This window comes from Lineus longissimus, chromosome 15, assembly GCF_910592395.1.
Source record: "Lineus longissimus chromosome 15, tnLinLong1.2, whole genome shotgun sequence".
Taxonomy (NCBI): domain Eukaryota; kingdom Metazoa; phylum Nemertea; class Pilidiophora; order Heteronemertea; family Lineidae; genus Lineus; species Lineus longissimus.
This window is the reverse complement of record NC_088322.1, coordinates 4,917,972-4,931,560: the sequence shown is the minus strand read 5'-3', so window position 1 is coordinate 4,931,560 and position 13,589 is coordinate 4,917,972. Positions and strand designations below refer to the sequence as shown.

Genomic DNA, 13,589 nt, shown 5'->3' with positions numbered 1-13,589 from the left:
TAATGAGCTTCTCAGCCTTTCCATCTGGCAGCTTTGAAAAGAATTCTGCAAGTGCTGAACATGTAGCCATTGCCGTTGTTAAGGGTCATGAGTCTTATGACATGTACAAGTATTCATTTGCCAATGTTTGGAAGACGATCAATTCAATGCATCAACGGGGATTTATTGAAGTCGACAGGGAGAAATTTGATTTGGATGTTGTTCTCTGCGCTGACTATAAATTTCTGCTCATGGTCCTAGGTTTATCAGGTGCAACATCTAATCATGCATGTATTTACTGTAAAATGCATACAAAAGATAGGGGCAATATTGATGTTGAGCCAGTAACATACCAAGTTGACATGATTAGGACAATTGATGAAATGAAGAAATGTTCACTCTCGGGAACCTTTGGTTGTAAATATCCTCCTCTTGTAAATCTTCCAGTTGTTACCCATGTTTTAGTAGATGAACTGCATATGATGTTGCGTATCACAGACCGCCTTCTTGAGAACCTTATAACCGAAGTAAAGAATCGTGACGCTAAAGAAAAGTATGGGGTGATAGCCACCTCTCTTGAGGCCTCCGATTCCCATTTAAACAATCTTGTCAAGGCTATTCGGGCTTGTGGAGTTGCATTCAAAGTATGGGAAGGTAGAGATGGCAATGGTAAAGGCACTGGTAAGATCGAATTCTCCAGTTTAGTCGGGGATGAAAAGAAAAAGTTGTTTCAAAAACTACCCAACACTCTATTGGAAAATCAGTGTTTATTCCCCGATACACAAAACGTAGTGGCTAACATTTGGCGGTCATTTTCTGTGCTCTACACTTCTTGCTCTGGTCACTACTCATCTGAAGAAGAGGTAAAAAATGCAGAACTCTTCATGAAAGCCAAAGAGTGGATTAGTTTGTTTCTCTCCTTGGAAGGTTTACGTAAAGGGTATGAAAAACAAAGAGTGACCCCTTACATGCACTTACTTCTGTATCATGTGCCATATCTTGCCGAGTATCACTGTGGGATAAAGAGGTTTAGTGCCCAGGGCATGGAGAAATTAAATGATGAAATAAAATCTGTCCACAAACAGCATTCAAACAGAAAGGAAGCTTGCCCAGGTATTCTGAGGGCTTCTTATCGGAGGACTAGACTCTCTGATCAGAAGCGGCAACCTCGCCAGTATCAGCAGAAAGATTTAGAATATTGGGGGGAGGGCATAAACAAACGGGCAAAGTTATCATTTGAACCATCTCCGCTGAATCTACTCGTTGATCTGAACGCCATGGGTGTAGTCGAGATGAAGAGACGTTTACAAGATCTTGGCATAAAAACCTCTCTTCGAAGTGAAACCAAAATGAGAGATTTACTCAGGGCACACATGCCAGTGCCCTGAACATGCTGAAAATATTGACCTCACCACATGTATAATGAAAAAGGTGTTGGTCTTCAGACTTTTATACTGCTCAAGAACTGAATTTACTCAATTTGAATTTGAATACTGGTATAAACATTGACATAAATCTGAATCTCAATTACAAAATCAATTCATCAAGAATATTGATTTTGCTTGTTTGTACAATGTTCTTCTGTATCTTGCATTTGTTGGTATTGTTGTAAATGTAATAGTGTGGAATAATTTGTATACTTAAGAATTCCCAGGTTGCAGTGTATTAACCGCTAGTCTTAAAAGCATTGAAGTGTCAAGATCTACTGCCAGTCCAAGATTCTTCGACTCAATGATGTAATGATGGTGCCCAATATTTATGGTGATATGACTGCTGAAGTATGTATATTTGATAAATGAGCATTTAATAGTGACCCAGTACATGTATTTTAAGTTTTTAGATATTGACTGCTGACACTGACATAAACGTTGTTTCCTTTGTTGTATCCATTAAATATTTTTGAAATCTCTATTTTATATCGAATAATAAAATATATTTTTAGTACAAGAAATCAATGCCTTGTGTCAGTTTTATGCCTTCAAGTTGTGGGTTCACAATTTTGAATGTCCAGCTCATCAAAAGAACAGGGTTTTGTCTAGAATCACGGTTTTCCGAGTTTCTCCTTGTCAACACTGTCAGGAACCCCCCCCCCCCATCCTATCTACCTAGCCAACACCCAGACAGAGGTTACCAAATGACAGAGCTGAGAGAGCCCAAACATCTGAGGAATCCATGCAACAGCAAAAGCTTTGGCAAATATGCTGAAGAGAAGGATGCAATATAATATTTCGGGCTTGGTCACCCGCCTACCCCCCCCCCTGACATGACCCTTCCCAGCCCTAGTGTCCTTAATTGAACCATCCAAAGCTAGGGATCTTAGGCCATAGAGTGGACAAATAAAGCAAGAAGTTATCAAAGGGCAGTCATTCTCATATCTTCAAAGATCACTTGAGGTCCAGCTTTTCATGTGTGTTGATGTTTGGACAAATATTCTCTCCTCAAATCCACTTGGGACGCCAATTTGGACCCCCCTGTGGACATGGAAAAATTTTCAATTTTCCCAATGGCATGTGTTTCAGTATACTCAGTATGATGCTGCCTTCTGCAGGAGCTATCGGCAAACTAAATTTGCAAACTCTATGTGATTCAAAAAGGCCACAGAGGAGGGCCAATTTTCATGTTTTCTTAGAATTTACATTAGGAAAAATTGCAATTCACGTGGTATTTTCAACCCATAGGTGGACATGGAAAAATTTTCACCAATCAACTCAAAATTTGGCCTGCAAATGCCTTGATAGTCATAGAATCACATACGCTATCGGCAACTTGGCTTTAGTTACACAGAAAGCCGTGAGATGTCTCTCACCTCGATCTGCTATAGAAAACGTATGCTTGGCTCTGGAAGGGAGTTTGGCGCATGCGCAGCTAAAAGGTTGGGAATTGCTGGTAATGCTCATTGCAGATATTCAAAACGCATCACTAACACCCACACTAACACCCAATTGTTGGGGCAGAATTGACCCCTTATCACAGCTGCCCACTGTGCAAAAAAACGTTACCTGACCCCTCTCTTTTGCTTGTCAAATTTTGCCGCTGCCCCACTTGTGGCATGAAATTCAAATCCGTCAATGCTTCCACAGTTTTCGCCGCCAAATTACACATACAGACCACCCCCTCAGACATCAAAATATGCACTTGCTCGCATGAGCCACTCAAACACATTCTGGACACAATCATAACTGCAGACATTGAAATCATTGAGGAATTCCTCCTTGATTTGGGGACCATAACATTCACGATCAACGATGACAGCCATATCCTACAGATCCAATATTAACACGCTCTCAAAGCACTCTCATCCTAACACACACTTTACAACATTTCATCAACTTCCTACATACATCACAACTTGTGCCCGAAGTACAACACTTGTTGTCGGTTGCAGGCCATGTTGTAATAGAAGCCATCTTATTGTCATCCCAACATTCAAAATGAACTCCCCCCACAGATCTTCATCATCACAACTTTTTCCTGAAGTACAACACTTGTTGTCGGTTGCAGGACCAGATGTGATGGCTGACATTACTTTTCTCAACGTCTGCTTCAAAATGAACTCCCTCCACAAATCTTCATCATCACAACTTTTTCCTGAAGTACAACACTTGTTGTCGGTTGCAGGACCAGATGTGATGGCTGACATTACTTTTCTCAACGTCTGCTTCAAAATGAACTCCCTCCACAAATCTTCATCATCACAACTTTTTCCTGAAGTACAACACTTGTTGTCGGTTGCAGGACCAGATGTGATGGCTGACATTACTTTTCTCAACGTCTACTTCAAAATGAACTCCCCCCACAGATCTTCATCATCACAACTTTTTCCTGAAGTACAACACTTGTTGTCGGTTGCAGGACCAGATGTGATGGCTGACACTACTTTTCTCAACGTCTGCTTCAAAATGAACTCTCTCCACAAATCTTCATCATCACAACTTTTTCCTAAGTACAACACTTGTTGTCGGTTGCAGGACCAGATGTGATGGCTGACATTACTTTTGGCTGATAAACATATTCCTTACATTTGTGGCATCACTGTTGAAAAACTTACCGGTGTCCATACATTGGACTTACGTCTGCACCTTGCATTCCTTACATTTGTGCCATTACTGTTGAATATACTGTGTACACACTATTTAGCCAGTCTGAATACAAGCCTTTTGTACTGGCGCCCTTAGACCAGCTTAATAGCATCTACACAGTATTTTTTCCTGCGTCCATGCACTGTACTTATGTCAGCACCTTGTACACTATATCATTCGGTGTTTGAATTAGACTTAATGCAAATTTGTATTCTGTGCATTTACCACAGGATTCAATACTCCTAAAAATTGTAGCTTAATACTGTTGATAGAATTGCTTTCCTGGCTCCATGCCATTTTACTCATGTCTGCACCTTGTATACTTCTGTAGTTGAATTAGTCTTGATACGACTTCATAATCTGTGACTGCGCATTTCACACTGGATTAAAATACTCCCACGTTTGTAACATTGCTGCTGAATTAGCCATGAGTGACACTGATATATATTGCGTGCATTTACAACTAGATTTTTTTCTACTTGTTACATTTGTGGCATTACTGTTGATAGAATTTAATTATCTGCATCCATTGTATGACTTTACAGTGTATGCTCTTGGAATTGTAGTAGAATTCGACTTAAAACAGATTTATCTTCTGTAACTTGATTAAAATACTCATAAAATTTCTAGCCTTACTGTTGATAAAAATATTTCATTGTGTGCATCTGTAACGGAAGTCGTTATGGGCCTTGCATGGTTAATGGTTATGTCATAATTTTGACCTGGTTTGCTTGGGCCTATAATTTGGTAATCTCCTGAGGTATTTTCAAGTGATGATCGTTGGTCTCCTTTGTGTTCTGGGCTAATGATTTTAGCTTCTTTTGTGTGGCTTACTTTGTAATAGGGTTGGTGAATTCTGGCTGTTACGGCAGGCATTGGTTCGTTGAGATGAGGTAATCTTTCTGTATAAAACTGGGCCCTAGCTTTGATCAGTGTCCATACCTAGCGCGCTTGCTACCAGACGGGTAGACCTTTTCTTTCTGTGATTTTGCTTGGTTCCTATGGCTGAGTAGAGCCTACATTTTTGTCTCATCTCTCTGAACCGCTGCATGGTGTGACACGCCCAATCTTCACCATGTATGTCATGTACATGGGAACGTTTGCTGACTTTTGGCTTTTCTTGTGAGTATAAACCCTCAAATTCCGAGTTCCGTATTTCTGCCATGTGACCTATAATTTTACCCCCTTCGTGTGCCTCTAGGGCTGGGTTTGTCAATATCCTGTTATGGCCAGACTGACCGGGTTTTCCTGAGGTTTCTTTTAGTTTGTTTGAGTTGGAACTTTGTGTGAAGAAGCTGGGCAAAGTTGCCCACAATTCCTGTCCGACATGTCATGATCATGTCACTTGTTTTATACTGGATTTTGATAGTGTTTAATCTTGTTCTGACTTCCCTGCTTGGCATAGGTTTTGAGTTACATAATCAGAAAGTGATTCCAGGTGATACAAGTTCTGGGGAATCTTAGTTCGGAGTGTTCCATGTCTTGGTTGGTGAACTGTTTTGGGCCACCCTGTATAGATTTACATTGGCTTTGGTTCATCTGACTGGTACTTTGATTAATAGGTGATTTCTCCTCCAATTAGATGTCGTTTTGACAGGGGAATTTAGGCTTCTGGGTTGTTGGTAGAACAAGTGTGGTGAGAAGGAATTTGGGTAACCTGGGGTCATATCTGGTTGGCCATGCAGTTTATTGGGTTGGATGAATGTGAAGTGAAATCTGGAATCTAGTTTGTTCATAATAAACATATTTTGGGTATATTCTAGCGCTTATAATTTATCGGTCAATGCACACCCCCACAAACTCTGGTTCTCGTCAACGCTGGTGAAGGTTCATTCATTTTGCCAGGGGTTGACGGGAACTCATTAACGACAATTCCATTCACAAGGACGGTCGTTACAATTGGCACCCGGAAGTTGTGTTGACTGGGAGAATTAGAAGAAGAGGCGCGCTGCGGTTGCAGGAGGGAATGATGGAAGGTGTGCATCATGGTTTTTCGTTGTCCGGAAACAGACCATTGGTGGCCAGGTCGGTGGTCTCCGTCGACAAGAACGCTGTACCAGTACGACTGATGAATGTTCACAAGGAACCATACATTTTGCAAAAAGGTCAGTGTATTGCTATATTACAACCTTTTGAGTCGCAGCAGGAGACTGATCTCAAGGTTGGTGAAACTGAAGATAAGTTGTCAGAACCTTTGCAGAAGTTGTATGAAGAGAGTCTTGGTGAACTTGATGAGGCACAGGCCGCTGATTTGTACAAGCTGTTGCTGAAGAATGAACATGTGTTTTCTAAGGGTGACATGGACTTGGGTCGTACAGATGTAGTCAGACATAGTATAGATACTGGGGATTCTCCTCCTTTGCGAGAACCAGTGCGCCGGTTACCTATTCATAAGTATGCTGAGGCTGAGAAATGTGTACAGGATATGTTGAAGCAGGGGGTGATTGAGCCTTCAAGCTCTCCTTGGAGAAGTGGGGTAGTATTGGTGAAGAAAAAAGATGGCAGCACTAGGTTTTGTATTAATTACAAGAAACTGAATTCGGTCACCAAGTTTGACAGTTACCCTTTGCCCAATATTACTGATAACTTAGACGCTTTGAGAGGGGCCAAGTGGTTTTCAACTCTAGATTTAGCTTCCGCTTATTGGCAATGTGAAATGGATCCTGATTCGGCTGCTAAGACTGCCTTCTCAGTGGGACGCCATGGGCTATATCAGTTTACTAGGATGCCATTTGGACTTTGTGGGGCCCCAAGTACTTTTGAGCGTTTAATGGAGTTGGTTTTGGCTGGGTTGCAGTGGGAGATTGCCATAATTTATTTGGATGATGTGGTCATTTTTTCGTCAACATATTCTCAGCATCTTGCAGATATCCAGAAGGTGTTTGACCGTTTGGGAGCTGCCGGGTTGAAACTGAAGTGTAAGAAGTGTTTGCTGTGTAGACGTGAAGTGGAGTACCTTGGTCATGTGGTTGGTAGGGATGGAGTAAAGACATCTTGGTCCAAGATACAGAAGGTAAAAGAATGGCCGAGGCCTAAAACTGTCACCCAGCTGAAGAGTTTCTTGGGCCTTTGTGCGTATTATCGTCGTTTTGTGCTACGGTTTGGGGAGATTGCTACCCCGTTATATAAATTGACAAAGAAACAGGTGGATTGGGTATGGACAGCTGAGTGTGAACGTGCATTTGAATTGTTGAAGGAAAAGTTGTGTACCGCTCCGGTGTTAGCCTATCCTGATCCAAGGAAAGAGTTTATTTTGGATACGGATGCTAGTGGTCATAGTATCTCTGGAATCTTAGGACAGGTGAATGAGTCTGGGGGTGAACAAGTTGTGGCTTATGGCAGCCGGGTTTTGTCGAAAGCTGAGAGAAACTACTCTGTCACACGCCGTGAACTGCTGGCGGTAGTTTATTTCATCAAGCAATTCCGACATTACCTGGTGGGGAAGGAGTTCGTACTGAGAACAGATCATGGTTCCTTACGCTGGCTGTTTAATTTTAAAGACCCAGAAGGTCAGGTTGCTCGCTGGTTGGAGTATTTGGCTTCATTCCGGTTTAAGATTATGCATAGGCCAGGTGAGAAGCATGTAAATGCGGACAGTTTAAGTAGATATCCCCTGGAGGAGGGTGAAGAGCATGAACATTCCATTAGTGAACCAATAAGTGACATTCAAGAATCAATTATAGAGGATCTGAGTACCCAGGTGGAAGCTGAGGAATGCACTCGTACATGTAGTTTAGCTAGCCCTGAGTCTGAGTTTTGTCGTGTTTTGAGAATAGATGTTGATGCTCCTGCAGGTATAGTGGAGGCGCAGAAAGCTGATGGTGACCTAAAGACTGTTCGGAAGTGGTTGGAAGCTGGAGAACGTCCGCCGAAATCGAAGTTGCTCCAGTTCTCATTCGCCCTTCGTCGTTGGTGGTCGGTGTTTGGTCAGTTAGAACTGAAGAATGATTTGGTTTACTACAGATGGGAGTCAATGAGAGAGAACAGTAGTGAACTTCGTGTAGTGGTTCCTGATAGTATGAAATTAGAAATTTTCCGATTGGGACACTCTGATAACACAGCTGGTCATTTTGGGGTGCATAAAACCCTAAGGCGTATACGTCAGACTTTCTATTTTACAGGCTTGGATGCGTTTGTGAAGGAGCAGATCAAGAAGTGCAGGACATGTGAGCGGCGTCGTAGTCCGATACCTCATAGGCGAGCACCTCTTCAGGACATGTTGGTTTGCAGACCGCTTGATAGGATTGGAATGGACATCGTTGGACCGTTTCCGGCTGGTAAAGATTACAATCGCGTGATTTTGGTCGTCCAGGACTATCTGACAAAGTGGGTAGAATTGTATCCTTTACCTTGTCAGGAGGCTGCTGTGGTAGCCAGAGTTTTAGTTGACAATTTCATCACTAGGTTCGGAATCCCATGGAGCTGGCATTCTGATAAAGGGCCTAATTTTGAGTCGAATCTTATGTCTGAGCTTGCTAAGATTTTAGGAATCTTGAAAACCCGAACTACGAGTTACCACCCACAAGGTGATGGTTTGGCAGAACGATATATGAGAACACTTTGCACGGCTTTGTCGAAGTTTGTTGATGATCATCAGAGAGACTGGGTGGAATACTTGCCAATGATTCAATATGCTTACAATTCTAGCGTCCAGGAGTCCACTGGTTTCACGCCTGCACGGTTGATGTTGGGACGAGAGATGGTGACGCCGTTGTCGTTCGTTGCTGGTAGACCACCTGGTGAGCCGTGTGATGACGTTGGTACTTACGCAGAGGATGTTGAGCAGAGAATGAGGTCGGCTTTTGACATGGTTGAGGAGAGTTTGGGTGCCGCACACAAGAGACAGAAAGTGGTGTACGATTCGAGGAAGCATGGGAAAAAGTTCGAGTTAGGAGATCGTGTTTGGTTGCATTCGCCGGCGGTCAAGCGTGGATTGAGTCGGAAGTTGCATAAGCCGTGGACTGGACCATTCGTGATAGTGAAAGTGCTATCAGACGTGAATTTTAAGATTCAGCTGGAGGGCGGACGCAAATCGTACGTAGTGCATTTCAATAGGCTAAAACCGTGTTACTCAGATCAAGTGGCGCCTGAGCAGTTGTCTCAGTCAAATACTGAGCAAGCGGCTGCTGCTGTTGAACCGCGTGATGTGACTGTGACTGTTCCAGAATCTGGGAGAGATGTACCAGGAGAAGTGGAGTGGCAGGATGATGCGATAGACTTTGACCCGGAGGATGTGGAAGTGGAAACCGAGCCTGTGGTTGTTGTGCCTGCGGTCTCGCCAATCCGTACTAGGAGGGGTCGGAAAATAGAACTGCCATTTCGATTTCGAAATGATTTTGTAATGAGATGCAGAAATTTCAGCCTTTCCAGGGTCAACCTTGAAGGGACGTGATGGAATCATAGTAATTTAGATAATTTCTGTCATTTTCCAGGTTTAGGAGATGAGATGGGAAACTGAAGAGCATATAGTAATTTTTCTGCTTGTTTTCCAGATGTGTCGTGATGTTTGGTGACTTTGTATTTGAACATGTTTTGATATTTTGTGCATTTTTGATGTCATGAGGGCATGACATTTTTAGAGGGAGGGGGGTAGTTGTAACGGAAGTCGTTATGGGCCTTGCATGGTTAATGGTTATGTCATAATTTTGACCTGGTTTGCTTGGGCCTATAATTTGGTAATCTCCTGAGGTATTTTCAAGTGATGATCGTTGGTCTCCTTTGTGTTCTGGGCTAATGATTTTAGCTTCTTTTGTGTGGCTTACTTTGTAATAGGGTTGGTGAATTCTGGCTGTTACGGCAGGCATTGGTTCGTTGAGATGAGGTAATCTTTCTGTATAAAACTGGGCCCTAGCTTTGATCAGTGTCCATACCTAGCGCGCTTGCTACCAGACGGGTAGACCTTTTCTTTCTGTGATTTTGCTTGGTTCCTATGGCTGAGTAGAGCCTACATTTTTGTCTCATCTCTCTGAACCGCTGCATGGTGTGACACGCCCAATCTTCACCATGTATGTCATGTACATGGGAACGTTTGCTGACTTTTGGCTTTTCTTGTGAGTATAAACCCTCAAATTCCGAGTTCCGTATTTCTGCCATGTGACCTATAATTTTACCCCCTTCGTGTGCCTCTAGGGCTGGGTTTGTCAATATCCTGTTATGGCCAGACTGACCGGGTTTTCCTGAGGTTTCTTTTAGTTTGTTTGAGTTGGAACTTTGTGTGAAGAAGCTGGGCAAAGTTGCCCACAATTCCTGTCCGACATGTCATGATCATGTCACTTGTTTTATACTGGATTTTGATAGTGTTTAATCTTGTTCTGACTTCCCTGCTTGGCATAGGTTTTGAGTTACATAATCAGAAAGTGATTCCAGGTGATACAAGTTCTGGGGAATCTTAGTTCGGAGTGTTCCATGTCTTGGTTGGTGAACTGTTTTGGGCCACCCTGTATAGATTTACATTGGCTTTGGTTCATCTGACTGGTACTTTGATTAATAGGTGATTTCTCCTCCAATTAGATGTCGTTTTGACAGGGGAATTTAGGCTTCTGGGTTGTTGGTAGAACAAGTGTGGTGAGAAGGAATTTGGGTAACCTGGGGTCATATCTGGTTGGCCATGCAGTTTATTGGGTTGGATGAATGTGAAGTGAAATCTGGAATCTAGTTTGTTCATAATAAACATATTTTGGGTATATTCTAGCGCTTATAATTTATCGGTCAATGCACACCCCCACAAACTCTGGTTCTCGTCAACGCTGGTGAAGGTTCATTCATTTTGCCAGGGGTTGACGGGAACTCATTAACGACAATTCCATTCACAAGGACGGTCGTTACACATCCATTGTATGACTTTACAATGCATGCTTTTGTAGTCGAATTTAAAGTCATGATACAGATTTATATTCTGTGCATTTAACATTTGATTAAAATACTCGTTACATTTGTGGCATTACTGTTGATAAAAATGCTTTATTGAGTCCATGCATTGTAATTGTATGCTTCTGTAGTTAATTGTATGCTTCTGTAGTTAGCTAGTGTTGATACAAACTTATATAAGCGGGACATTCGCCTTGTTCCCACTACCCGAAATGCACCGCAGGCGGGGGAGATCCGGTGCTGAGAATGAAAACAAACATGGCGGAATCAACCAAAAAAGACCTCATCGTACGGTCAAAAAGACCGAATTCTGCAGGACACCTTTGCTGTGTTGATGACTGTAACAGCAGGGCTGGAGTGGACAGGAGTCTCGGTGTCCAGAGAAGTTATTTCAGGTTGCCGGCCGATCCGTTGCTGCGGACGAAGTGGCTGAAAGCCATCCCCCGGCGGCGGTCCAATCATGATCGGGTGGCCAGCGCTTGGGATCGAGTTTGTTCCGATCATTTCCCGGACGGTGAGTCTGCTGTGTGTGGATTTCATTCTAGTTAGAATTGATATCATCAGGTCATCATGGCACTGACACATAGTACAAGAAAGTAACCTCTACGAGTCTCAGTACCGACCGTCCACCAGGCCCATTGAATTTGTCTGCCAGCCAGGTCCTAGCCATGCAATCATGCAATCGATTTCTGGACAGACTTGATTTGTTATGGTCATTAACATTACATGACTCATGAGCCTATCAGTAAAGTATTTTGAAATGTTTACTAGTATATATACAGACTACAGTGTACTGTTATATTTTTCAGGAAAGCGCACCTACACCCCGGGGACATCAGGCTACATCCCCTCCCTGTTTCCATCCAAACCATCACCAAATGCCAGAACAACCAAGTCATCAGCTAAAGCAGGTTCCATACCCCCTCTTGACTTCCACAGTACACCGAGAAAGAGACTTAATACCAGTACATGTAGTATGCCTAAGGTAAAGTCAGATGAAGAAGACAACTCAAAATCAGTGTGGAATACAACTGATCATGACTACATTCACACGAGAGTTGATGAAACAGTGTACCCCTTAGATTACATTGAGTTGCAACAAAACATTATAAGGCTGGAAGAGGAAAACGCCATACTGAAAAGAAGAGTTCTGAGTTTGGACAATATAAGGGACAAAGATGAAGACTTCAGGTTTTGGACTAATATGCCCAATTATGCTGTCTTCATTAGTTTATCAGACTACTTGGAAAAAAGGTCAAGTGGACAGTTGAAATACTGGAATGGTTCAAGAACCGAACAGTATAAACATTTTAGTGAAACAAAAAGTTCAAAACCTGGAAAAGAAAGGAAGCTTTCATTCAAGGAAGAGTTTTTCCTTGTTCTTGTTAAACTGAAAACTGGGAAATTAAACAAGGATATGGCTTTAACATTTGGTGTAAGTGAGTCATACATATCAAAGAGCATGTCCACATGGGTAAATTTTCTTGCTCAAGAATTGAAAACATTGTTTGAGATGAAATCTGATGCTGATGTTGAAAATATGCCCGAGTGTTTCAGAAACATATCTTCTTTGAGGATTGTTTTAGACTGCACAGAACTCATCTTGGAGAGGTCAAGTACTTTACAGGCAAGGAAGGAAACATACAGCAATTACAAGGCAAGAGACACTGTCAAATTTCTTGTTGGTCTCTCTCCAAATCTAACAATCAACTATGTTTCTGAAGCCCATGGTGGTAGAGCTACTGACAATCACATCACCATGTCCAGTCAGGAACTTTTAGATGGTTTACAGCCTGGTAGCAAAGTAATGGCAGATAGAGGATTTACTCTCAACAAGGAATTGAATGATTTAGGTGTTGAACTAATCATTCCAAACTTTAAAGGCCGTAGTAGGTCACAGATGTCCCAAGCTGAGTGTATAGGGTCTGCCAAGATTGCAGAAGTTCGAATCCATGTTGAGCGCATTATACAAAGGATTCGCACTTACCACATTTGGGATTCGACTGTTAAACTTTCCATGAAGGATGTTATAAATCAGTATTTCATTGTATGTGCATACCTAAGTAACTTCCAACTGCCAATCATTCATAAGTTGTGATCATTTAAAAGGCCTACACAGGCATGACATGGACAACCTGAAGAAATCGTGCCTTTTCATAATGCCTCCTGGACTGTAGGCATATTGCAGGCCATCTGACAAAATGTATGACCTCGCCTTTGTCCCTTACACTACATGTCTTTGCATCTGTCTGGTTCTGTATTAATTCCTGGACTGCAATACTATTGCTGTACTAGTGTCGATATGATCTCCTGTCTCCAAAAAAAATTGTGATAAAATACAAGTACCTTTTTCTTTGTTCTTATCTACAGTAGTACTAGGTTTTCCAAAAAGCCAGAAGTCCCCATGCCTAAATAGTGACCGGAGGTGATTTATGACGGGAGAGTGTACATTAAATCTCTTCCAGCACAGCCAATGGATGATCTGTCGCCTTTTCCAGACATGGGTGTAATCCTGGACATTCCCCTGCCCAGTATGACAGGCAAGGATAGCCCAGTATGACAGACAGGGCTGGCACAGTATGCCGGGCCAGGATAGCTAGTAATGACGGGATAGGATACCCCGATATGAATCAGCAGGTGGAGTGGCACAATGGTAACATGTGC

General features: G+C 42.4%; 1 protein-coding gene across 1 annotated transcript; it reads left to right on the top strand.

The window, feature by feature from the left end:
* The first annotated feature begins 11,178 nt into the window (after positions 1-11,178).
* LOC135499803 (uncharacterized) lies at positions 11,179-13,235 on the top strand. Its single transcript, XM_064790758.1, has 2 exons — positions 11,179-11,439; positions 11,735-13,235. The coding sequence occupies exons 1-2, from the start codon at positions 11,184-11,186 to the stop codon at positions 13,021-13,023; spliced, it is 1,545 nt and encodes a 514-aa protein (XP_064646828.1). The 5' UTR covers positions 11,179-11,183; the 3' UTR covers positions 13,024-13,235.
* Positions 13,236-13,589: the final 354 nt, after the last annotated feature.

Excerpts from the sequence above, each read along its gene's own strand:
- LOC135499803 (XM_064790758.1), top strand. The coding sequence starts at position 11,184 with ATGGCGGAATCAACCAAAAAAGACCTCATCGTACGGTCAAAAAGACCG. Across the intron at positions 11,440-11,734 it reads TTCCGATCATTTCCCGGACG|GAAAGCGCACCTACACCCCG; the intron begins GTGAGTCTGCTG and ends TATATTTTTCAG.